The 27866-nt window shown below is 42.5% G+C and overlaps 1 protein-coding gene across 5 annotated transcripts in view; it reads right to left on the bottom strand.

Annotated features, from left to right (window-relative positions):
• The window catches only part of tbc1d4 (TBC1 domain family, member 4), a 50977-nt gene that overhangs the window by 20365 nt on the left and 2746 nt on the right, over positions 1-27866 (bottom strand). The window contains exons 2-13 of one of the 5 annotated variants that reach the window (XM_050048653.1): positions 15502-15630; positions 15177-15414; positions 12657-12901; positions 11731-11820; positions 9763-9867; positions 9521-9653; positions 9309-9400; positions 9034-9144; positions 7871-7993; positions 7290-7349; positions 2152-2366; positions 1566-1718 (exon numbers count right to left, since the gene is read on the bottom strand). In XM_050048653.1, the coding sequence (XP_049904610.1) occupies positions 1566-1718; positions 2152-2366; positions 7290-7349; positions 7871-7993; positions 9034-9144; positions 9309-9400; positions 9521-9653; positions 9763-9867; positions 11731-11820; positions 12657-12901; positions 15177-15414; positions 15502-15630 (1694 nt within the window). Of the gene's footprint in view, positions 1-1565; positions 1719-2151; positions 2370-3834; positions 3965-7289; positions 7350-7870; positions 7994-9033; positions 9145-9308; positions 9401-9520; positions 9654-9762; positions 9868-11730; positions 11821-12656; positions 12902-15176; positions 15415-15501; positions 15631-27866 lie in introns of those variants that run through there. The other 4 variants (XM_050048652.1, XM_050048654.1, XM_050048655.1 and 1 more) reach the window with 4 other exon arrangements.

The raw sequence follows: 27866 nt of genomic DNA on the forward strand, positions 1-27866 counted from the left end.
GCAGTTCAAGGCTTTTCAGCAAGTTGTCTTTTAACCTGCTCTTATTCATCGTCAGGGGCAATGTGCTGCTTTTGCTGCATTGTCAACTAAAATGCTCGAAGGATTCAGCTGCTGTCAGAGAACTGCATCCTGTGGAAATGCTGCTGAATCTCATTCATAATGGAAATGTTAACCTTTGCTTTCTGCACCGAGTAGACCCTGACAAGGCAGCACAGAGAGAGGAGACTCTCAGGCACACAGCGGTATGTCCTTGAACACACCATAATAGCTGATTGATCAGTGCAGCAACCTTTCAAAATAGACACATCACTGATCACATGATGCTTAGAGCGTTAAAGGGATTTCTGACCAGCTCGGCAGCTTTTCTGACTATGTAAAACCTCTGTGTCAAAAATCTTGGTGTGATATTTGACTCCGCCTTTAAGTTGTTGTTTTTTTAAACAAGGTATTTTTATTGATTATTCAACGAGATGCACAAGGCATCAACAACGACAAAAATTAACCCCATCCACCAACCCAACAGAGAAAGCCAGACCAGCGAAAGGACATTAAAGACAATAAAAAAAAATAAAAAAAATTAATAATAATAATGATAATAAAAAAAATATATATAAATATTTAAAAAATTTAATTAAAAAAAGGAAAATAATTTTAAGAATATAAAAGAATAAAAAAAATAAAAAATAAAATAAAAACTAAGTAAATGAATTGGGAAAAAAACAAACATGTGTGACATAAGTAGGGGACTGTTGTGCTCATTACAATTTTTCAGCTGCCATATTTGCTACAAAAGTTAAAAATGGTTGCCAGGTGGCAAAGAAGTTTGTAGTTGATCCTTTAATGAAACCACAGATTTTCTCCAATTGTAAATGTTACATAACATCCTTGATCCAATGTCCATATGTTGGAGGTGAAGATTCCTTAACTCTGCCTTTAAGTTTGACAAATAAATAAATAAATAATAAATAAATGCAGTAGTAAAAGCCATTTCCATTTTTCACCCACGCTCTCATCTCCCTCTGTTTAGACTACTGTAACTATATGCATCTATAATGCATGTATGCATTTTATTCCTGTTTAACTGCACTTTGGTTAACGCGAGTTGTTTTTAAATGTGCTTTGCGAATAAATTTGAGTTGAGCTCCTAAGGCATCATGGATAGTGTGAAGGGCGGTTAATAAAAGCTATACATCCAAGTTAAATACAGTTGTGCCGTGCAAAAAAAAAGCATCAAATTCACATGCAAATACAGCAAGAGAGGGGTGTATCAGCATCCCCTTCTACTTCTGAGAGAAACAGAAAGGGGGTGGGTCCAGCTGAAGACACAATGGGCTGGAAATTGTTTTTACCATTAAAGAGGTTGCCTTGGACAGACAGGGAGAAGGTATGAAGATACAGGGACAAAGAAAGCTGGGTGTTAAAAGGTTTGGACAGCCAACAAGTACGCGGCTACTGCCATCCCAGCAAAGAGCACTCTATCCCTCCCACCCATTTCATCCTCTCTGTCCCTGGCTGATGCGTTTGGGTTTAAGTACAGGGGGGGTTGCCTTAGCACCCCCTCTCACCTCTTGAGGCTCCCACTGTCTGCCAGGGAGCTCAGGGAGCCCAGTGAGCCCTGGTAAATGCTTTTCAGGAAAGTGGGGGCGGAGAAGGAGGAGGGGAGGCTGAAGGTGGACTCGCTCTCCGAAACGCTGCGCGTTCTCGAGACAACCACGGGACTGGACGAAGCCAAACATGAAATGCCCATGAATTAAAAAACAAAACAAACACGTTACACAAAAGAAAAGAGCATCTGGTCAGAGCAAAGAAAAACACAGAGGAACACATGAGGGATCAAAACAGTGACAGGAAACTGCTGAAGCTATTGTTCAAGGATAGTGGAGCAGGAGGTGGAGAGATTCAGGACTGATCAAAGCGCCGGAAATAGATTACAGTGTCTGTGTGTACAGCAAAGGTTAACTAAATATTTAGTTAGTGTTACAACGATTAAAAAAAGAGCGACAGGTTCTGATTTTCTAAGCAAGAAACACACGCTAACTCCTATTGAAACATTTCAGTACAGCTCCGTGCAATATATCCACTCCTGCAACATTACTTAAGAGATGCAAGAGGTTTAAATTAAGAGGGCAGTGACTGATGAGTGTAGGTTACCTGCTCTGCAGCAGCTCAGGGTTAACAGACTGTTGTCTGCGCAGTGGAGGCTGTCTGTGTTGGGTGGACGGCTGCCCTTCGAAGGAGATGCGTTTCTTCACAGGTGGATGGCTGAAGGTGTGGGCACGCCGACGGAACTGCATGCCAGCTTCCGGGTCATCGTCAGAGAAAGCAGGAGGCGATCCAGGAGGGGAGTGACCGGGAGATTCCTCATCCTGCTGAAGAGGACAGAATGTGAAAGGGGAAAAGATGTCAGTGCACACGTGAAAACCTTTAGCAGTAGTGTACATTCAAGAGCTTCGAGAGATATATCTAGATTTCAACCCCTTCACTACAAGAAGATAAGAATTCTTGAGTTATGGCCAAAAACATGTTTTGTGAGGTCACAGTGACCTTGACCTTTGACCACCAGCTTCTAATCAGTTCTTCATTCCAAGTGGATGTTTGTGACAAATTTGAGTTGACTCCCTCAAGGCCTTTGTGAGATGTTGCGTTCACAAAAATGAGACAGAGGCAAGGCCACAGTGATACACAGTGATATTGACCTTGACTCTTATCAGTTTATTGTTGGGTCCAAAAGGACATTTGTGCCAATTTTAAGGCCTGAGATATTACGAAAATGGGAGAGATGGATGGATGGACAACCCAATAAAACCATGCCTCCCGCCAGGGCTGTCGCCAGCGTGGAGGCATAAGAACTAATGTTGTTTGCATCCTGTTTAAACTCATCTAAAATAAATACCACAACAGTCAGAACATTCTTTCTATTTGCAGCAAAGAGCTAAGGCTTCGGTCTTCTGTAATCACATCATTACCTTACATTACCTTACGTGTGGCGCAAACGTGGTATTTTGCCATAATTACATTGGTATTTCCCCTTAATGTCTGCGAGAATCGTTGTTTGCATAATCCTGTATATATCGATCTAAAATAAAAGCCATAATAGCTAGAACATTCAGTCTTTTTGCAGCAGAAAGCTAAGGTTTCTGTGTTCCGTGTCTTCATGTGTTTAGCTCGAGGGTGCCAGAGGAATGAACGATCACAATGATTTTGCAGAAAAATAATTTAAGAATAAAAAAAAAATAAGAATAAGAATTTAAGAAAAAAAGATTTAAGCATACCTTAAAAGTAACTAAAGTACATAGTTAAAATAATCTATGGAGTTCTAAAAAAACTACATTTCCACATTCATTGGATCAATATATTTTGTGGGTTTATTTATTTATTTATTTTTACACTATGAAAACATGTCAGATTCTTGTATTTATTTAATGACAATTTCAAGACTTTAATAAATTATTATTGACTTACATAACCTTTTACCTTAGGTTGTACAGATTTTAGGGATATGAAGCACTTGAATATTTTCCAAGAAATGAAACGATAATCAAAACTACCAATGTCATACCAACGGCACTGGCAGAATTCAAAGGGTTAAACATGGCTGGATTTTCTGATGTATCTGACTGTTCAACTGAGTGAAACACAGAGATTGGTGAATGATGACAAGATAAACACAATATCCAATAATCTCTATGTTGCACACGTCAATAGGTACAAGCAGGCTAAAATCAAACGGTATTAATCACATTAAACGTCTTTGGAAGTCAACACTCACACAGCTTGTAACCAAAGCCAAATAAAACACCACCTCAGTTACTCAAGTTACAGGTCTGCACTCACCTAGCCAACGTAACCCAACAGCAAGACTCACTCCAGGTTTAACTTTCCACTCAACACTCCTGGACTCAGCGTTGTCTCACGCCTGGCAGCACAACTCCCACATCTATTGTATTCTAATGGACAATGTCCTGTGACTCACGGCATCACACACTATTGGTGGGGAGGAACCTCAGCGCCTCAACTCCACATGAAAACACTCCAATCTCCTCCCTCCGTGCATTTCACAGACCTCCCTCTCTAAGATGTGACATGAAATGAGAAATCTCAAAAGTCCTCGTGCTGCTGATCAAACTGCAGTTTGCAAAATGTCTGTTTGTCTGCTGCACATGTGTAAATCACTGAAGGTCACAGTCAGCTGAAACGCTTAATTGTGATTTGTAGTTTTTAGGAAACACTGATAAGATAAAGTGACTCAGTGGATCCAACGCTTGTGTGGTGCTGTGTCCCATGACAGGGCTACGCAGGAGGAAGCCAGGGCAGGCATGGCTCAGCAGACCCACAACTGGACATCCTGACTTGAATTTCCTGCTCCATATCGGCATCCTGACATAATTCCCAGATGACTACTTATTCACTGAACCACATGGCAAACAACATTCTTTTGACCGTTACTGATACAACAGACGGGCACAGGTGAGCCTTGAGAGTGAAGACATGCAGAATATACACATGGTGACTAAGGACTGATATGACAGGGAATGTGAGCTGCTGTCCTGTTCCTGCTGTGGATCACTGCAAAACTCCAAACTTTGTTGGTGGATTGGGTGAAGTAAAAGATAAGTATAGCAGCTTAATAAAATCCCATCACTCTGAGCTTCCACTTGAAGGCAGATGTGAATAATTTACCTGACTTGACATTTCATATTTCCAGTAAATCTATCGTGCCATGATTGATGCAACAAGTGAGTCATACGACAGCTGCACTGAGCGTCTATTTCATGTCTCTGAGTGTTAAACACTATGAGCAACACATCCTAAAAGCAGAACTCCACTGATTTTATACATCATGTCTGTTTGTCAAAGTCTTGGGAAGTAGTGCTGCATATGTGAAAAAAGTTGTGTATAGCCTTTGTAGCACCAGAGGTAGGGAAATCTGATAGAATTCCTCAAGTGATGTCACTAGAGTCAGAGCTGGTCAAGTCCGAAGTTAAACAGAAGGGAGATTATCAGAACTCTTGAGACCACTCATCATCCCTGCTTCAGGCTAGCAGCTCGAGGTGCTACTAACATAAAACACTTGACTGAACTGTTGGTGGTTAAGTTGATTTGTGGGTAATGTAGGCGGCAGATTTTGACAAGGAAAAAGAATGCAATAAATACAAACACAATGGCCCGATCTCAATACACCCAGTGCCTCTACAACTTAGCCCTTTGCCCTCCTTTGCGCGTTCATGTCTAAGGGCATCCTGATTCTTGTTGGGATAGAGGGGTATGGTGAAGTGTAAGGGCTGCATCATGGCCCTCCAAATGGAGGTTTTTCAGGGGCACACTTAAATCATTGACAAGATAGCTGCACAAGCCAAAAAATAAAACAAAAAAATTCCTTCATTTTCAAAAGATTTAAAAATTTACGATAAACATTATCTTGGGCGGCATGGTGCTGCAGTGGTTAGCATTGTCACAGCAAGAGGCTTCCTGGTTTGAGCCCCAGGGTGGGGGAGCCCTTCTATGCAGAGTTTGCATGTTCTCCCTGTGTCAGCGTGGGTTTTCTCCAGGTACTCCGGCTTCCTCCCACAGTCCAAAGACATGCAGGTTAACTGGTGACTCTAAATTGTCCGTAGGTGTGAATGTGAGTGTGAATGGTTGTCTGTCTCTATGTGTCAGCCCTGTGATAGTCTGGTGACCTGTCCAGGGTGTACCCTGCCTCTCGCCCAATGTCAGCTGGGATAGGCTCCAGCACCCCTGCGACCCCCAGCAGGATAGCGGTTTTGGAAAATTAATGAATGAATTAATTGTATTAGCTTAGTTTAATGTTGTTTCAAGATAGTATGGACCTTTTCTTATAACAAGCATAACAAAAGAAATCGCTAGCATGCTGATGTCTTGGTAGCTAACTAACTGACTAGCTAACGCTACATTGTTATTGCTAATTTAAGCCTGACTGTCCTGCATCTGGACACATTTCAACATGGCATTCTCCCCTGTTTGATGGTACATGACGCCCGAAATTTAATTAAAGCCCAGCAGAAATGTTGGAGCACAGGTTGCTAATGTTAGCCTTCAGAGCACCGCAAGTAGCCTGGTAATGTAGCGCTTTCTTTTTCATTTGATGACTTGTTTGATCCATTGATGGCGTTCAATTTAAGCTGTGCTCACAACGACTGTCGGGTAACAGACTTAGGGCAGCCAAGGGTTGTCCATTGATCACAAGATCAGCGGTTCGATTCCCGGCTCCTACAGCCATGTTGAAGTGTCCGTGGGCAAGACATTGAACCCCAAAGTGCTGCATCAGTGTGTGTGTGTGTGATTGCGTATGAATGGTTAAAGAGAAGCAGGTAGCACCATGTGCGGTAGCCTCGGCCAACTGTGGGTGAGTGCGTGAACGTGACATGTAGTGTAAAAAATGCTTTGAATTGTCAGACGACTAGAAAAGTACATTTAACTGCAAAAGGCTGCCTGTAGCCCACACAAGAGAAATCACCACTGCAGAAGACGGCATAGCCACACTGTAGGGAAACACTCATCGCACCTGTTTATGTAGATGTCAGCATATGATGTATCAGGGTCTTAAAGGGTTGACCCATTTCATAGAGGAAGTTTTCAACCACTACAGCTTGTAACTTTGTTCTGACGAGCATGGTTGCACTCAAAATGAGGCGTAGGGGTAAAAATATGAAATAGGACTGGGCCGATATCTGTGGTTCTGCTGCATCAGTTTTGTTTACTGTTTAATGTTGTGGTGTCTAGCTATTCTTTTTCTGTGCTCTTGTATTCTTGCTCTATGAAGCACTTTGGGCTGCACGATTGTATGAAAAGTGCTCTATCAATAAAGTTTGATTTGAATTGATCCTTTGCTTTTAAACTGTCCACCCTGAGTCCAGCAATGTTCTAGGAATCTCTTAACCTTTTGACTGATAGGGAGTCAGGGGGACTACATCACACACTGACTCCACATTCTGCACAGCAGTGACACAGTGAAGCCAGCAACAACCCCAAATGGTTCTCTGGCAGCTCTGTTAATGCTGTCCTGTTCTGTCTTTTGGCCAATGCAGCTGTATCATGAAACGATGTTGGAATAATACAGTGCAGAAACATGACTCCATTTGAGAAGTGTCAGCAGCCTCCAGCGACTGACCCTGATGAATGTGAAAGCATGCCTGTCACGCTCGTCCTTTTCCGAGGACCAAGATTGAATATAACGTGCTTTTAAAAGCCTCTGGGTAAAAAGTGAGAATTCCCAGAGTCCCTCCGCTGAAGTTCTGGGAATTCTCGTGTTCTCCCTCAAGGACACTTACCCTTTCAAAACCGCTGATGCTTCCCATGCTTCCCAAACGGCCCCGCATCCGGCTGGCACCCTGGTGACAGAGGTGATTATACAAAATGAAATAAGACAACAAATAAAATTCAGAAAAACATGTTTACACAGTCCTTTTTCAAAAAGTGTACCAGCTGCTCAAGACAAAAAGACGAGCAATGAATCAGAAACAGGCCTGATATTTCCTGACTCAATAACATTAACAGTGTCATTGTTCAGCTGAGGCTCTGAGACAATAACAGATGGCAGCAGAGGTCTCAGATTGCCTGGATCGCTCTACTAAGGAATTATTCTGCCGTCTCACTGGCAGATATGGGTCAATCCAAATCCCCTGGATGACAATGACACAGAAACAGCAACTGATACAAAGACCGCGCAGAGAGACACACATAAAGGTACACAACATAGTGGCTGTATCTGTCTGGGGGAGGAGAAATAAGAGACAGCGACAGGGATTAAACTTAGAGAAAGTGGCAGATAAAATAACAGCGGGATCAGATAGAGGAGGGGGCAGAAAATAAAATATGTTATAAGAAAAAAACAACCTTTCTCGTGACCCACCCTTGCAAAGATGTTCTCCAGGGAGTTGGTGAGGGATGTGCGTGCTTTATTCTTAAGAACATCGAGTTTGAAGCGGCTGCTGGTGGCGGCGCCGTCTCCTGCTGATGGGCTGTTCGCTGTATTCTGTCAGATGATAACAATGGGCAGAGGAAAATAAAGAAAAAAAACCCCACAGAAATAATGAGTAAACTGTGACTTTCACTGTGAGCCATCGGCACACAAACACTGTAAACAAGCCGCACGGCCAAGAATAATACTGGGTCTGTTGTTGTTGTGCCATTTGAACGATAATATTCAACACACAATCCCTAAGGCTAGATCATGCTACAGTAATAATCCTCAGCGCATTCATACTTAATGTCAGGCTGTTCCTGCAGCAACTTATGGAATGTAACAGTGATTCAATTGATAAGTTTTTTCTAGAAACATTTGCAGATGGGAGGGAATGAATTTTACATTTCAGACGGCAGCAAAGAGCTGAAAAACTGAGCTTTTAGCATCGTTAGCGACTAAAATCCTAAAGCATTCTCTGCAACCTTACAAACACTCACACAAACGTTGCATCACCAACAGAAAACCAGTTTGACTCTTTTGCAGAATTCAAGGATTGTTCTGAGGAAAACAATCTTTATTTTTTCTGTCTATTCAAAACTGCTGCTGCATCAACTCAAAATCCGATAGAGAACCCTGAGCAGAGTGACCGTCCTCTATTGACCAATCAGACTGCAGTGTTCACAGCTCCACCTTTTAGTGCGAGATCTGTGTGCTAGGTACCCCAACAGAGGGGGGACCAAAAATGGGAACGGTACGGTTCCATTGGTACCATCCACAACTTTTCAGAGTGGAAACAGAAAAATGCATACCGTACTGAACCGTACCGTACTGCTCGGTGGAAACAGGGATTTTACTCTTTAACAAAAAGGGTGTATCTCTGTAGGGACACTTTCCATAATGTTGTCAGACATTTATAATAACAATTTGATCCTGTCAGTGGCAAAAAAAAATCATAAATCTTTGTCTCCATTGGTCACTTAGACACAAAAACATGAGAAAATGGGGGCCAGGTTGAAAAATACTGACGTGACCCTTTAAAGTAAAATCTCAGGAATCAAATCTCTCACTGACTGTGACTTTTTTCAGCGTGTTTAAGATTAAGTATTCACCTGCGGGACCTCTCCGATGTGGAGGTGGGACTTCTGTTTGGCTCCACAGAGCTGCCTCAGCTGGAGAATCACCAGCTCATTTTCCTCTTGGTCTGACCCAGGCTTCAATCTCTGCGGACACATGGACACACAAACACTCAAAACTGTTTTCTAACAGATGCAGCATCTGTAAAAAATTAAACTGTCTCTAAAAATCAATCACAGAGAAACTGTCAATATGTGACTCATTTTTCAGTTAATAAAGTCTACTGTCTCACAGCAGAGGCAAACCTCACCTGAACTCGCTCGAAAATCTCAGCCTGCTCATTGTCAGTCAGCTGGGAGAGATATTTTTGGATGGCCAGCTTTGCTCTCGGTGGGTAGAGACCTGGAAACCGAAGCGGAAATAAGAATGCTCTTTCATGTTGTGTTAACTCTGAGAAACACACCATGCATCAATATATTTATGAGTCAAGCTACAGAGAGGGACTGAGTGTACGTGGCTTACCTTCAATCCGCTCACAGAGCTTGTGCAGGTCATGCATGGGGCAGGCTTCACATAGCTGGATCTGGGTCTTGTTGCTCTGTAAGGCTGCTGCTGTGGTGAAGGCCTGCTTCAGGGTCAGCATCACCTCATCCACCTGCGTGAGGACAAGACGAGACCACACACAGGAAGACAACACAGGTCAAAATAAAGGAGTCTAAAAGCAAAAGCTGACGTCATGTGAATGCACATCTTGTGTGACTCACCAGGGACTCACTGGCACACTGGAAAACGAAGCACACATACTGACCAGGACCAGACTCTGATTGGTCCCGACAGATGAATCCAAAATGGTCGGACTGCTTGACACCCTGCATCAAATTCAAGACAAACAGGAAACTAGAGTAAATAACAGCAAGTGAGGACCGTACTTTGGATTCAGTCCAGCAATACAAATCATAAAACTGCAACTTAGGGTGCTGTCACACCTGTCCTGTTTAGTTCGGCTCAATCGAGCTCAAGTTCATTTGCCCCCTAAGTGCAGTTCGTTTGGGCAGGTGTGAACACAGCAAGCACACTCGGATGCGCACCAAATCAACCAAACTGAGACCTTCTTGAAGAGGTGGTCTCGGTTTGGTTACAGACGAACTCTGGTGCGGTTCGTTTGTGGTGAGAACGTGTTCCGACCTGGATCTGAACCAACTGCAGTCACATGACACATTGTTTGGGTTAAACATGAGCATGTTACAGTCCTGGAGGATTATTAATGTGCACCTCCTCCTGTACTGCCTTAATATGCACATTCAGCACATCCAATGCATCAAAACATTGTTTTCTAGTTGGAGCCGCGCCTCGTTTTCAAACTGTATGGTTTGACTAAAATGAACAATGACAGCAATATAGTCCACGATGAGCAGCGCTAAAATCAACCTGCGTAGTTGTCCCTCCATTGTGACATTAGAAAGTGTCACATTTATCTTGCAAGTGTACTCTTCTTCTACGTTTGCTTTACTTCCTGGATTTTTCCCACATGGAAATTCTGACCAATCAAGAGCAGCTTTCTCACACAAGGCATTTGATCTGGTCCTCTTGTAAATGCTGCCGTGAGAACACGAACCAACTCTAGGCAATTATACAACTTTGGAACAACATGAGTCCCTGATTCAGACCAAAGCAAGACAACTCTAGGTCTGAAAGCACCCTGCACAACAGCACAAGTCATTGAAACCATAACAGCTCTTGACTTTCTCCATTTCCATTTTTTCAATTAGCAATATGACCACTTTACTCACACTAAACAGACCATTAAAAGAGAAATTTGACCCCTTTTCCCCATGTTTTTACATCTAATTGACTCAATTTCCATCCACTAAAAGTGCTAGTTTTTTCCACTGCCACAATTATTCTAAATGTCTGGCAACATCATGGAAAGGATCCCTACAGAGATAGACTTTTTTGTTAAAGAGTAAGATCCTATTTATTTAACCAGAAACGGCCCACCAGACTCCATTAAAATAAACAGTAATTTTAACACCATGAAACACACTTAATTCAAAGCTGACAGAAACAAAATAAAACTCCCAAAAACCATCTAGATAAGTCTTTTCACTACTCCAACAATCACCAACTCTGGTTTGGTTGAAATAAACCCCTAATTCACACAGTTAGATGTGAAAATGCACTGGCTCTATACATGCTAAAATGACTGTTCATTTAAATGGAGTCTGGTGGAATGGTGATGGTGATTCCTGGGCTGTATCGGTTAAACGAAAAGGATCTTACCCTTTAACAAAAAGGTCTATCTCTGTAGGAATCCTTTCTATAATGTTGTCAGGCACTTATAATAACAATCTGAGCCTGTCAGTGGCAAAAACAAGCACTGTGGTGGACGTAAACTGACAGTGCACACATGCCCTCTTGACCAATATCGAAAATTGAAGTCTCCATTAGTCACTTAGAAACAAAAACATGGGAAAATAGAGTCCAGGTTGAAAAATACTAAAATTACCATTTAATGCAGGATGTCTATGTACAGAAACTGGACTGCATGAGGCAATATAAAAGAATTCCATCATTTGCCATCAAACTAAGGATTGAAAATAATAAAAGGCCTTTGATGTATTCAACATCTAGAAAAGAAATGCATAAATTAGTCTGAGTTTGTTGCTCAGACTGCAGCAGAGACAGAGAAGAGAGGCTTTTAGTGTTAATACAGCAGGTAAAAATAAACCAACCTGACAGCAGGATGAGATATCTTTGAAGTTCTTCTCCAGCACCACTGTTTTCGTGTCTGGACTTATGAGATTTACTTCAAAACGCCCGACCTGTGAAACACAGACATGTATTATGGTCACGGATTAATGCAAGAACATATACAAAAAAGTACTCACACAATGTAACTTAAGGCAAAGACAATCTTAGTGTCAAGTATCTCATGACAAGGACTCTGATTATTGACACACATAAACATACTCGCCCACTCTCAAAATCAAGGTCAACATGTCTGCCCCAATGATTTTTCCCATAATCGACTGCTATGTGGTGTATCATATTGAGCGTTGTGCTCTAGTTTTTAAAATTAGCCTCATGAGGAAATGGGCCTGGCGTGCAAGGAGTGGCAGCTGGCTCACTCTGCAGCCCCGCATGCTTTTTTCACAAAACGGCTGCCTCACGTTTTCACGAGAGTAGCGCCGCGCTCACAAATACTCCTCAGGAGTTACAGCCTCTTTATCTGAAGCGGCAACATGGGCCGAGTCGGTCTGTGCGCTGTAACTGCCAGGCACATGCACATAAAAATGATTTGCAGGAGCAAGGAGCTCAGGACTAAATGCAGAGAGGGTGTCGGTGACAAACGGTGTGAGGCAAGGAAGTATTTGGTTTTCTTGTGTGACAGGTGGAGTCAAGAGAAAGAAAAACATCTATCCATCTCACTGACAAAGGGAGAATATGTAGAGATCTGTCCATACACCTAACAGAACAATGCTGTTATAATAAAGCTCCTCAGTGCTGTGTTCCACCAACAGACAGAGCGTCTGCACTCAGAGCACAGAGATAAGAAACCACTAAGCTGCTACACTCATTCTGAAACCAAGACATCAGCAAAAGTGCAGCTCATGATTACTTTTCCCGGAAGTCATCAGCGTTATTAAACGTCCTCTACCTGGAAGAGCATGGTGCGGTTCTTGTCTGAATCAGATGGCTGAACGTGGTTCGGTGCGCTTGAGTGTCTGCGACGTGTGGGACCTATGATGACTCCCTCCCCCGGCTTTCTCTGCAGACTCCCCGCCAGGCTGCTGCAGCGCGTACGAAACTCCTGAGGCTCCTCGAAGCCAGAATCCTCCAGGATGCACTCGGGGAACGTTCCTCGCAGGCTGCTCTGACTGGTACTGCTGCACAGGCCTTTACCTGAAACACAGACAGCAAGGATACAGTCAGCTAATAAGCATACCTGATACTTAAAGCCACTATTCTTATTGGTGTACAGTTTGACTTTGTATTTCCTGAATTACCTTTATTTCAAAATATATTATAATAGTTTCACGTGAATAAAATGGCCCAAAATGATCCCTTTAAACCTGCTGCCTCACCAAATTATTCAAACAGTGCTTGGCATTATAGGATTTGCGGTTTCGGGTCATGCCACAGACCTTGTGTCCACGGGTCGGGTGGGTGTGGTACTGCACATTGCGTGTCGGGGCAGTTGGGTCTTGAAATCAAACCTGTGCAGGACTCTGGCATCATCTAATCTTCTACTTTCCCTTATCATACTTAAAATATTAAGTTATACAATGGTGATAATAATAAAATCATAATATATACTAACTGTGTCTAAACTGCGATACAAGAACAGTGCTGCTTCTTTATTTAGCATGAATGATCACATGATGAGGATGCTGACTGCCTGGAAAATGTAGCCTCTTGGAACACAACATCACATATAGGTCAGCTGGAGAGATTAAAATGCACACGGAGACAATGTTGTAAACCAACTCAGTGAACAGCCAACATCAAGTGTCGGCTTTAAATGTAGTGTGGTTGTTTGACACGATACAGGAAAATAAAACTACACTAGAGGACCACTGACTGATGGACATTGCTGGCAACACATGCTTGTATGACAGTCAGAGCCCATTGCACCTCAGAGATGATGCTAAACTGGTTGTGTTTAAATGATTTCAAACAAATTATATCCAAGTCAGGGTTCCCACACTTTCTTAGGGTGCTTTTAAAGTTCGCTTGCTTTGGTCTGAATCAGGGACTAGTTTTGTCACAAAATTGCATAATTGCCTAGAGTTGGTTCGTGTTCTCACAGCAGCATTTACAAACAGACCAGATCAAATGCCTTGTGTGAGAAAGCTGCTCTTGATTGGTCAGAATTTCCATGTGGGAAAAATCCAGGAAGTAAAGCAAACGTTGAAGAAGAGTACACTTGCAAGATAAATGTGACACTTTCTAATGTCACAATGGAGGGACAACTACGCAGGTTGATTTTAGCGCTGCTCATCGTGGACTATATTGCTGTCATTGTTCATTTTAGTCAAACCATACAGTTTGAAAACGAGGCGCGGCTCCAACTAGAAAACAATGTTTTGATGCATTGGATGTGCTGAATGTGCATATTAAGGCAGTACAGGAGGAGGTGCACATTAATAATCCTCCAGGACTGTAACATGCTCATGTTTAACCCAAACAATGTGTCATGTGACTGCAGCTGGTTCAGATCAAGGTCGGAACACGTTCTCACCACAAATGAACCGCACCAGAGTTCGTCTGTAACCAAACCGAGACCACCTCTTCAAGAAGGTCTTGGTCTGGTTGATTTGGTGCACACCTGAGTGTGATTGCTGTGTTCACACCTGCCCAAACAAACTGCACTTAGGGGGCAAACGAACTTGAGTCCAATCAACCAAATCAATCAGGGCAGGTGTGACAGCAGCCTTAACCATCAAATCTGAGTACTTTTCAAGGACTTTCCTGGGCCCCATTCCCTCAAATTCAAGGACCCACCACAGCAGAACATGAGACACGGATCAATGTCAAAACACTGATACATTTTATAATGACAACTAGCAGGCTTTACAGAAACTCACACACTTCTCAACTGTGCTGTGTTCCAGTGATGGCAGACTATGTGGTCTCCTGCCTTCTCTAATGGAGCACAGCGAGTTGAGCGATAAAGAGAGAGAATTTCTATTCTGGCACAAAACACATAAATAAAGGCACGTTCAATGACCCATGTCTATTTACGTCTACTTGAAAAAGCTTTCAAGACGTTGATTTTTATCACCGCAAATTCACAAACTTGAGGGATTTCAAGAATCTGTGGGAACCCTGGTCAGTTCACATTAGAATTTTTGGGATAAATGAGAGCTGTTTTTTGCTAACTTGCTACAGACGGCATGAAATAATATGCCTGCTTTTTTCTACTGCTGTTCAAATTGAAGGAGAGAGTTTCAAGAGATAAATCTGCAGCTGTCATATGTGCCGTGCAAGTACAGAAAGCCAAACATGTGTAACTACAGCTATAAAAGGGTGCGAATGGTCAACTGTGTGCTTTAAAAATCTGAGCAAAGCTACTTGCAGATCCAGCTTTGACCTTTTATTCATTCTGACTGTGTTCACTCACATTATTTCATTAAAACAGCTAATGCTAATCCTCAATCTGCACACGGGCTCTTACCTATAGCTCCAGCTAATTCCACCAATATGAGACCTTCAGGCTCTTCTATACTCTCATTCAGAGCGGAGGACAGTGGGTCTCCCTCTCCTCCAAGGAGAAACTCCACAGGAGCACTCTCTGTGGACCCTCTCTGGCCGTTGAGCAGTCGCAGGCGCTTGCGCTCGACCTCATGCTGACGAAACTTGTCGATGCAGTCGTCGATGAGGGTGACTGGAGCTTTTTTGTGCAGAACCGTCACCTGGAGATTTTTAATTCAGCAGAATTAATTGTGAGACAATTGTTTAATGAAATAAAAACACTTTTTCAGAGGCACGTTCATTCCTACCTTGCCACAGTAAAGCACTTCAAACTTCTGGGAGTTGTAGAAGGCCTCGTCAGCTTCCTGTTTTGGCTTGGCGTCTTCCTTCAGGGCTGATTTGGACACCTGGCGAATGCTGCTGATCACCTCAGGGACCTGTGAGAAAGGAGAGTGGAATAAAGGAATGTGATGAATAGGAGGAGGGAAACCGTGACAAAAGAGAAAGGGAGGTCGACTGGAAACAAACAGCAGCTTTTCTCTGCAGCACTTCCTGCAACATGAGAATAACACAACTGAAACAGAAGCAAGGAATCTCTGTCTGTCTGTATGTCTCTATGTGTGTGTGCCCCTAACACATCTCAGGGGCGGCTCATCCGACCTACTTCACACTTGTTGGGTGTAATGCTTGGGACTGAAGGACATACAGAGCTCTGTTGGTGCATGCAGCAGCAGGGGCAGGACCTCAGGGGTCTGCAGGGAGTCCAGCATGTCTCACTAAGTGTATTTCACCATTGTTTCTAAAATAAGCAGCCACACTTTGTTCTTTAAATCCATGCTCTACTTACAACAGAAGAGTGTATGTCAAAGCAAGCAACTAATACACCTGTTTGGACACTGACACATCTGCTAAACGTTATTTTTACCCATGTTTCTGACCATAAGTAGCCATGACAGGTGTGTTATTCAGGGGTGAATTTAGTAATTTGGGGGCCCCAGGCAAACGCCACTTTGCTTTAGTTCTCACCTGTGCTCTAACTGGAAATGTTATTTTTGGCAGTGGTAGCAGAAATGCTCAAAACTTTTTTTCTGCAGTAAAATTATTAACTATTAACATTAAAACTATTAATTACAACTTTTACTTCAAGTAAGGATTGAAAGAGAGGCATTATCCAGTGTTCCCGACGTAGCAACTTAAATATGTAAGTAAGCAAAATAAAATAAAATAAAATAAAATAAAATAAAATTTAATTTAATTTAATTTAATAAAGTAAAATAAAATAAAATAAAACAAAATAAAATAAAATAAAAAATATTTCTAAAAAGCAACTAGCAACAAATTTGGCGACTTATTCAGACCATTGGGGGAAAAAAAGACAGAAATATATTATAATTCATTCCCAAGCATGCTGCTCAGAGTAGTAACAGTCCACGGTTCTTCTGCCATCACTGCGGGTACACCTCTCCCCCTTGCAGTAGGTGTGGGACAGGCAGGAGGAAAGCATGCGGTGCTCGCCCTGGGAGTTCAGTTGTAGTGAGTTTCTATGGTTACCTTGATGCTCTTGCTCTCTGGATTGAAAGTGTGACAAAGCGGTGCACGATAGTATAAGTGCCATAGCTCTCACTTTATTCAAACATTGTGATGAGGATGTTTGAATTGAATCTAAGTCAGTAAATGTGTGATGATGGCACCAACACGCAAATGAGTGTGTGACATTATCTGGCGACTTTAAGTGACTTCAGAGCTAATGCTAGCTTCTTTCATTGGAGAAGAGTTGGCAACACTGGCATTATCAGCACAATGTCTTTACATTTACTTAAAGAAGCAACAGATCGGATTCGTTTTCTTTCGCTAGGCCATTTTTCACTTGTTTCCAAACTTTGTCTGTCTGCCATTGTTTTTCACTTGTTTCCAAACTTTGTCTGTCTGCCATTGTGCTTGTGACTCAACTATCTCATGCCCAGCTCCTCATAAGGACTCACTCCAGTCCCTGATTGGCTGACTGACCAATTTCGCAATACATGATGCGTTTCCTGCCGTAAAGCAGATTCTTTCCGCGAAATTTCGGCAACGGTGGCAGAAGCTTATTGCAAAGATTGCAAAGCCACTAAGTAACCTATGTAAACGCTGATAGTCTGATTTTACTGTGGCCACTACCATGTGCAACCTACATTATTTTCATAATGATATATTTAGGAAAAGATGCTGTCTGTTGCCTCTTTAATGTATGTTTAAAGGGAAGCTTACAGTTTTGATATAATGCTGGACAGTTAAATAAATAACAATGTATCATAGTCTGTTATATTTTGTGATTCAAATCTGAATCTGCCTTTGTCTGGTATATCAAGCAGTATAATGTTTTCATCTGAAGTGAGAGTACGTGTACACAGCTGCTGAGTTGCATATTTTAAAATGATTTGGGGCCTATTGTACATATTTTGGGTCAATGAGTTAGAACAGCAACATAATTTTGTCATTTATTCATTCAATTTCCATAGCTGCTTATCCTGTTAGGGGTCCCAGCTGACACTGGGCGAGAGGCGGGGTACACCCTGGACAGGTCACCACGCTATCACAGGGCTGACACATAGAGACAGACAACTATTCATGCTCACATACACACTTTGTCCTGGAGGGAGCCAGGGTAACCAGAGGGGGCCCACGATGACGCCGGGGGGCTCCCCCACCCTGGGTTCGAACACCTTGCTTTCAGTTCTTAACATAACATTCATAACATCACCTTTATTTTTGTTTGCGGTCCTTTATATGAGTGGTTTTCGAGAACGCTGCAAGCAGCACTACCACAGGCCCACTGCACACAGGCATGTTTAGAATGGACACTGCATCAGCAATATGAACTGCAATAACCCTCAAAAGACACGATTTGTATATGCAGGGTATATACAAGTAAAACTGCACTGCCCTGAAAGTTGCAGTCCACACAAGAACTCGTTTTGATTAACAAATAATGTGACCTGACTGCATGTTGCAACTTTAAATAACTCAAGGCTAAAAAAAAAAAAAAGACAAGTCTTGCACCAGTAAGGCCAGACAACAACAGACACACCAAACACTACACTGGTCACAAAAGTAGAGGAGGGAACAGGAAACACCCACACTCTATCGGACAGAAGACACAACAACAGGCCTGGAGGAAATCAGAGACTTGAAGGTCGCTGAGCCTGTTCCTGCTCCACTGTGCTTGGCACGTGCACCTTATTCAACTCCCGCAGGAATGGCTTGTGCCATCCGAGCAGGAAGTCTGCCTTGGTAACTTGTATCCAGGAAAAAACCCAAACAAGTCAAGACAGAAAATGTAACTCTTTCGGAGCATGCTCTTACGCAATACTTGGGAATTTAAAGCCAATGCATCACTCAGTCATGAGACACTTTTACAGTTGAGAATACAATCATTTTGGCAGACACACTGGGACAAGAGTTGCAGCTCTGAAAACCAGGTCTGCAGCCAAGGTCGGCCAAATACCGCATTTAAGACAACACTGCGCGCTAAAACAAACAGTGGCTCCACACATTGCATACAAATCCAATTGTATCTGATAAGAGTTGCCTGCTGACTGTTGAGCAAATATACGTATTATGCAGACTAGGGGAGAGAAATGATGCAACATAACGCATCAGTCTGACTTCAGAGGCGTGACCAGAACAACAGGGCAGGAGCAGGAGGGCGGGCAAACAGGAAAGCAATGATTGTGAATAAAACAAAACATCCTGAGAAAGTGTGTCCCTGCTTTCACTGGAGGCCAGTTTTATGTATGAGACGCAGAGATCAAAATACTTGTCTGCCATATTGCTCCTGTGGCTACATGAGCTATTTTAAAAGTCCCATTTTCCAAGCGCCTGCCTTCCCAAGGGTTGACGGTGACTGAGGGCTGCATTGAAATGAGAAAGAAGGCAGGTGGTGGGTGTTTGGTCGTATATACTCAGCCATCTGTTCACACCAACAAACCTGACCTGTGGCATTGATTTTCTAGCTGGTTAGCTGGTTTGTTTTTATGGAATAAAACTTCCAAAGGATCTTTGAAGTGGGGCTGCAACTAACAATATTTATTGTCGATTAATCTGTTGATTATTTTCTTGACTAATCTATTAATTGTTTGGTCTTTGAAATGTTAGAAAATGGTGACATAAGTCCATCAGTGTTTCCCAAAGTCCAAGATTGCTCTGCCCACAACCCAAAGATATTCAGTTTACTGTTGTTTGCCCCTTTTACACTGCCTGTTTAAGGCTGCTGTGCCGTTACTGCACCTCAGTGTTCTTTATAAATGGTATGACTGCGTAACTGAGAGACGGAGTTGTGTAAAAGGGTCATTGTTTTCCTAATTTGTGGACATCGTCAGCTGCTTTTCCTCTTTGAGTTAGCTGTTAACTGCTACTAGCTGCTTTTTAAATCTCCCAGTGGCAGGTCGTCACAATCATCCCCTCCATAGTCCCGTGCTGTCGGCTGTCCCCTCTTCACAAACATCCATTCAACACTGCTACTACCTCAGCTGCCGTCTTCAAGGTGAGACAACTCTGTCCCCCTGTTTGGCAACTGCATCTTTAAAGACGGCGAGGCTAATGCATACATAATGGGAGACACTAAAAGTTTAGTTCAGAGATTGGACGGCAGTATTCAAATTTCAAAGAATCATTCTACAAAATATATTAAACAAAAATGGGAGAAAGAATCAGACATACACAGAACAGAGGAGGACTTGACAGAGATATTTGAGTTTCCTACTGCAAACTCAAGGTCCCTGATGGAGTTCGATTGGAAACCTTGTGTAATTCTTTATCACCCCTAGACTGACAGGACTGGGAACAGGCCTACAGAGCCAGGGCTTTTGTTGGAGGCAATGTTGAGTTGAGTCTACTCATGTGTCACGTTATACTAAGGAAAAATACCTGAAACTGTCCCAAACAAAGATAAACATTTATCAAAGATACTTTTGGCAAGTTGCAGGAAAGCTATAACTCGCAAATGGTTGCAAGTTGATCCTCCAACATTGGCCCGATGGCTGGGGATTATAAATGAAATACACTGTATCGAAAGACTTACTTTAATCTAAGACCTGACATGGAAAAATGTACAAAATATTGAGAAATGGATTGTGTATATACGCCGTTGAGAAAAGTGTGACACTGTATGCCAGGATGTAAGTAAAACATGTCGACCTCTTGTTGTGTGTTTCTTAATTAACAAAAAGAGTTACAAAAAATAAAAGATGGTGAGGCGGAATAATGGCGCAACATCCCTGCCTTGAACAGGCTGTGTAAAAGGGGCAAGCAGGGTCGTGGAGCTTCAACCTCTGAGGAGAGGGTGAGATCAACCACCATATGCCAGGGGCAGTAGATGACTTTTATTGCCAAGTTATGCCATTGTTATGAGACATGTGTAGCTGCAGCCACATTCCATTTGAAGCCTACAGAACACGCCCCTACAGCTAGCTAAATGCTAACTTAGCATTTTCTTTAGGGCTTCCGCTTCCTGACCATGGAGCTGATCAGGTAGGTACGTGGGCGAGTCATGAAGCTAGTGGGTGGATCACGCAGATGCTGTTGTGTTAAGGCCCTGACACACCAAGGGACGGTCAGCCGTCGGTCAGTGTTGGGCCATTAGTGAGCATCTGCCGCCCTAGTGCGTCCCTCACCGTTGGCCCAGGTTGGCTTTTTTTTTTTTTTTTTGCTGATTCAGCGTGTTGAATTGACATCAGAGATGGCAGAGTTTGTTGGTAAATGAAATCACTCTGATTGGTAGTTCAGCTCAGCGCACAAGATGAAAAACTGAAGCGAGGAAAGTAAACAAATAGCTAAAGTAAAGAGTGTGTAAGATCGAAACAAACTTGTTATACCAGATAAGATTATTGGCTGAAGTCTTTGCAGTGTTCATGTGTAACTTTTTGGCTGGGACCCAGGCGACCAAACAGTTTGCTTTCGTCACGGCTAGTTTTTGATGTCAGTTTGGTGTGTCGGGCCTTTATGTCACACTTGTCGTGGCTCTTTTGCTTCTGGGACGCCAGCATGCTATGTAAAATCATACACCTGTACAGCATGTTGTTACTTTATTGTGGTTCTGTGTAAAAATGCAAAGGCGGTGTATTGAAGGGCAATTAATTTAATGGTTGACAACACAGCAATTAATCAATTCATCGCTGCAGCTCTACTTTTGAGATAAAAACTTGAAGCTGGAGAGACCAGTGTCTAAACATAGCCTGACACATGTCACCTTAATTTATCAAGCGTGGCAAGAACAGCACATGACAACAACCTGGCCTTCGTGGGAAAAGAGAACTGGCAAAAGCAGTGCTGACGCCACGAGGTCAAGGTAATTCAAACGACTTGGTGGCTGAGAATCAGAGCTGTGCTGTCTGATCTGTCATGCAACCGGGCCTGCGTAGGAAAAAAATGACAGTGCCGTCTTAACATTTAAAGACACTGCTGGATTATACATGAGTAAGATGACCCCACAGCACCATTTGATCTGATTAATTATTTGTAGTCAACCCAATAGTGCTGGTAAAGGTGCTCATTCCTTGGGTGGAGACAGGCATGGACAGGCAAAAAGCTGCGAGGGAACAGAGCAAAGCTCTGGTGTTTTCCACAGAAAATCCATTAAAACATTTCCTCCCACTGTGACGGTCCTTCAACTGGTTGTTACATCTAACCTTCACCCATCATTGCCTGGCTTTATCAAACAATATCAGTGACACTGGCTGTGATCCAAAGCCTGCCTACATAAACGCCAGCAGCTTTAGAGCTTAGGAGAATACAAACAGGAGGATTGTCCCCTCTGAGCTGGTGGAGTCCTGAACACTCTCAGTGCACGGCTCGTGTAATGTCGAACCTCCCTGCAACAGGCCCCAATAATATATCATCAAACAGTAGCTGGCACACGGTTTTGTTACCCTTATCAGCACCATTAAGCCAAACCAACACACTTCCCCACACCATCAGCAATTAGGCCTAATTAGGCTTCTTTTAGAGACACACAGGTTATCACTGTGTCAATACAAGATAAGGATGAAAGCAGACAAAGACATGGAGGATCGATTCCCATGTCAGAACAGAAGCAATCCAAGATTACCTTTTAAAAAGCAATCAATGTCAGTGCTTCAAAAATGACTCAAAATAAATACAAGACAAGAAAATCCTTCCAATATCGACTAAAAAACTGCTCAACCCAACAAGCCACATAAGACTGCTGCTTGTTAATATAACTTCAAACCCGTATAAACACTGTTGCTTGAAACATATCTGTCTTTGTGTGGCTGCAGCTCTGGGAGAGTTAGCTCTAAAGGCACCTTACTGTTCTCACTGCAGCTATGACGTGCCCAGTGCTTTTCCATCTGCCTGAGGACAAACTGGGCACCGTACAAAGTTCATGTCCCAACTCAAAACAAAGCAACACAAAGGCTCCTATGTCACCTTAACCTGGACTGAGAAGCTCATATTATAACTGGTCACCGACTTTTCCTTTACTTCGCACCCTCTTGTGCACTTGTTTGTCTTTAGTGTGTCATTACAGTATAATTCAGTCAGTACAAGACTGATTATCATTAATCTAATTCATACAATTCAGTTATGAAATAATCAGAGGCAGTCAGTTCTCTATTCATACAAGTTTACTCTCACATCATGCCTACAATTAAACAGATACATCACAAGAGATCACGCAAGATTTCATTGGTCACTTTGTTGTTGGAAAAAAAAAACCCAAACAGCTGCACCTTGTCAAAATAAATAACCTATATGACTGGACCATGTGGGAATTTAATTTGAAAGGACAGACACAGGAAGTGGCCACGCTCAGCAGTCAGACAGGAGTCAGGTTACAAACCAATCTCAGCCGACAGAGATCTTTCCCTTCTTCTGTAAATATTCAGTCTGATAAATATGGAAAAGTTGATCATGTTAGTGCAGGGCTACCCAGAGCTTTACATCTGTCCAACCGACGATAGGCCTACACACTTAACAGCGTCTGAAAGAAGATCAGCTCTGCACTCTGGATTTCAGGTACACAGGCTACGATGCTTGTTAAGGTTGCTTAGCAACCTCAGATGCAACTTGCTGCTGTGCTCTTGAAAGCTGGCACAAAAAAGTCACAAGAGTAGCGCCCAGCGCCGGACCTCGCGTTTTCCAGGTGACTAAAGAGTGGGATCATTTTGAGAAGGTGAAGGGCGAACCCAAGGTGATATGTAAACTCATCTTCATTGGTTGACTACAAACATGACGTATCATCTAAAACGTGGAAGTAGCTACATGCCCATTAAGGCCTCTACACATGATCAGCTGTAAAACCGCTTTGCACTGGCTGTCCCATTGTTTGTCTATGGAGAGGGCGGCAACGCCTGACAAAGCGGTCACCGCTACCCTTGGCGTCGTGCACCGCTCGGATTTTCCGCCCGAGCGCTGTGCTCAGAGTTGAAATTATTTGAACTTTGACCGCGCCTCTGTGCCGCACCTGGCGGTGAGCAAAGCAACTACAAACATGACGTATCATCTGAAACATGGAAGTAGCTACATGCCCATTAGCCCACAGCGTCATTAACAGGCGGCTCGCTCAGTGTGTGACGTGCACTTGTAGATAAAATATAGGCCTATATTAATGAAGGTTCATTAGTACGGTTTTGTATTTCTCTGTAATGTAGCACAGTGTTAACAATGTTACTGATACTATTCTTTCTCGCACCTTCAACTCAAACCATTGTGTTGCCCCGCCCAAAATATATACTTTAATAATTACATTAATATCGTAAACATGCGGGCGACTAGTCGACAAATGGCCCTAAACGATGACTATTGGTGGACTAGGAAATTCTTAGTTGGGGCAGCCCTAGTATTGCTACATATACCTTTATCTTGAGAGGACTTTTTTCATCTACCACGACACTTTATTAGCCACATGATTTGATTCAACACATAAAAAAGTGTCATCGGGTCCTCTGGCACCCAGCAAGACTTCTGTAAGCTGGCTAAATACTTATTAGGAAACACTGCATTGTAGGAGAGACAATGACACACATGCAACAATGGCTTCTGTCATCACTTGCTCAGCTTTTATGTGTTTTGTTTACTTACACAAATACCTCCATTTACCATTTACACCCAAGTGAAATGTCAAGAAGGTATGAAGGTATGACTAAATAGATACTGCCAAAGCCTGTGTCTAACCAGTGTGTTGTACAACTAAAGAGAATCAACTGCAAATGACAGAAACAGTTGACTGTGAGTGTTTAGTGTTCATACGGAGCTAAAGGCAGATGATATGTTCAAGCATGCAAACCTACTTTAACAATGTACTGCATCCTCTCTTGGATGTACAATGTGTCAACAACAGACCACATTAAACACACTATCATGTCTCATGACAATAACAATCAAGGATATCTGGTTTCTAATTTGGTAAAAGGTATGATCATGTTCAAGGTCACCTCACCTGCCCTGGAAAATCAAAGCTGGCACAGGTGTGACTCTGCAGGCTTGTAAACATCTCTCAGTAGCAGCGATTGGAAAAAGTCATGCCTGTTTTTTAGTCTGATACACCACGACATAAATGGAAATACAAACTGTTGACGTTAAAAATGAAAGGTGAAGTGAGTAAGGCCGTTATTATCTAACAAAATGCTATGTTGCTGTGTTATGTTTTATCTTTTTCAGATTTTTACTGTAATGTTTCTATTCTATATTTATGTTCTTGGCTGTTGCAGTACTGTTCCTTTATTTTTTTTCTCTTAATGTGTTAATTGTATGTTTACTGTATGCACCACAGACCAACTTAAATTCCTTCTAAGTGAAAACCTACTTGGTCATGTAAATCTTATTCTGTTTTCTGAATGCTGATTTAGACTTTTACAGCACAGTGAAGTACGTCACTCTTGTCCCGACGTGGCTCCCGAATGTGTATCACTGTCACTACACGTCACTGATAATGACCGGCGTTCACATGACAGCAGAGTGTCACCCGGTGAGAGATTCCACTGTAGTCCAGATGCAAGTGAGAGCAGAGGTGGGGTAAACACACAGGCCTGAGGTTTACACTGTGCACGCTCCGACTGTCTGTTGATGGTTTGATAATGGCCCGACAGAGATGGGTTGAGTCAGGGTTAAATTTGTAAATGCTGTTATGAGAGTAAATGAGTATCTCAGACTCTGAGCCAAGTAAACTGTAACAGTTAAACTCTAAGTGACAGCGACTGGCAAAATATTAGAGCACATTGTCATGGACACACCAATCACGAGTCTTAAGATGACTCAGTGAGCCTTAAAGGAACAGTTCACATATTTTTCCTCTTGTCTGTAGAGCTATTTGTCAGTCTGGATTGTTTTGGTGTGAGTTGCCGAGTCTTGGAGTCTTGGAGATATCGGCCATAGAGATGTCTGCCTTTTCTTGAATATAATGCAACTAGATGGCACTCAGCTTGTGGAACTCAACGCACCAAAAAAAAAACATTTGAAAAACTCAACAGCAATGTCTCTTTCCAGAAATCATGACGCAGTTACTCAAGATAATCCACAGACCTTGTTGTGAGCAGTTTCATGTAGGAACTATTTTCTTTCTACTGGACAACTCTCTCGAACTGTATCACTGGGCAGAAGGAAGTGTGCATCTACTGCTAGCTCACCTAGCAGCAACGAGTTAGCTAACGTTACAGCTCAGCTGAGGAAGATGCCATAAATGTTTACATCTCACGCTGTCACGAGCATGACCCTATTATGCGTGAGTAGATGCACGCTTCCTTCTGCACAGTGATCTGGTTGGCAGGTGTAGAAATAAAATAGTTCCTACATGAAACTGCTCACAACAAGGTTTGTGGATTATCTTGAGTAACTGCATCATGATTTCTGGAAAGGGACAATGATGTTGAGTTTTTTAAATGTATTTGTGACATCTTGTTCCGTCACGTACAAGAGAAGACAGACATCTCAACAGCCGATATCTCCAGCCCTCAGCAAGTCATACTGACACAACCTTGACTGATAAATATTACTACAGCTAAGAGAAAAAAACCTGTGAACTGTCCCTTTAAATGCCATAATGGCTGCACCACCTTATGCAAACCAATTACAGCTGGATCAAAACCTTTAACATACAATGAGGACAGAAGTTGTATTTCGAGTTGAGGAAGTCAAACTTGATTTTAAGTACTCAACCTTTCCAACGACAGGAACGCACACAATGAGACATACTATCTTCATGTACAGATTCTGCTTTGTTAGCATTTCTTCATACTCAACTGTTTTCCACGCATACAAACTCTAATAAACTGCACTTGAAGCTTCCTGATTTTTCAAGAAATCATGAGTGTCATTTCATTTTGACCTTTTACACCATACTAGTAGATGCCAGGGTTCTTTTCTCAGGCTTTGCACAATGTCCTTGTGTCATGTCTACGGCTAAGAATAGTTTTTAAAAGCATGCCTGTCACTGAAAAACAAAGCAAAGACTCATCATGTCTTCAAACATAACTGGGAAAAACAGAAAATCCACAGCAGCACAAGAGGCATATGCCTGTATAACAAACAGGAAATACCTGACAAATATTCAGATTATTAACTATGACTGCAGCGGAGTGGTGTATACAGCAGCAGTGTACTGATAGAGTAACCCAAGCATTCCACATGGTCCACCTTGCACATGTTGCTAGCACGCTGGCTGCCAAACCAGTTTTTCCTTGCGCAATAATGCTGAATGAGCTATGTTCAAGATGCTTTAGTGACTGCTGCAAACATTTGGATGCCAGCAGAGAGGCCAGACACCTCGAAAGTGAGGAAAGTGTTTCTCGAACGTGTTGCTTCTTTGGCTCTCGGCTTTCAGCAGCAGACAAACAGCCTGCACATACCACAGGAAACATGATACAATGCAGAGATCAATGCCGAACGTGAGCATAACTGGATATCTGTGTGTGGACATTGTTTGCTAGGTTTCCTTGTTCGTTGGGGAAACAGGAATAAAACGGACGAGTATAAAACTTGTGTTTGTCCTACAGCAGGTGAAGAACTGTGTTAACACAACCCGAAGCCACATGATTCATATATCAACACAAAAAATGATGCATCAAGCACTTCTTATCCACTACCGCAAACTCTCACTCACACGCATGAGTGCCGATGGAGTGAGCCCCTGAGCACAGTGCCTTACACATGCACTATGACCTAAACTGTATTTCAGCAACAACCAGAAAACACGATTGCGTGTTCATTGTCAAACGGACTACCACGTTCCTGATTTTGGACTGTTTACCACATTTCAGTTTGTTACTCAAGAGTGGCATGCTGATCAGCATGTAAATGTGCTGACTCGATACTGTGCTTATTCAGTTGTTGTCACACTACAGTCGCCAGAGAGATGTCTGGTCCCCTAAAGAGGAAAAGTACAGAGATGGATTAACTTTACCAAAAATCCATGGTGCACTGCTCCGTTTATCATTCCCACCGAGCGCTGGCCTAAATACTTAATACCAAAGCGAACATGTTTGGGCCATTGACTAATCTACTGTGTGAGATTAAATGACATAGCTGTCACCTAAAGGAGATTCCAGTTCAGGCTCTGCAGGACATTCCTTTGTCTCGTGTTTACACAGAGCGAGATCATAAATTTGAACAGGTGGGCCTCACTGTAAATGACATCAGAGCAGATTTACAGTTACAGGAACCTCAGGACATTCACATTATA

Source organism: Epinephelus moara, chromosome 7, assembly GCF_006386435.1.
Source record: "Epinephelus moara isolate mb chromosome 7, YSFRI_EMoa_1.0, whole genome shotgun sequence".
Taxonomy (NCBI): Eukaryota; Metazoa; Chordata; class Actinopteri; order Perciformes; family Serranidae; genus Epinephelus; species Epinephelus moara.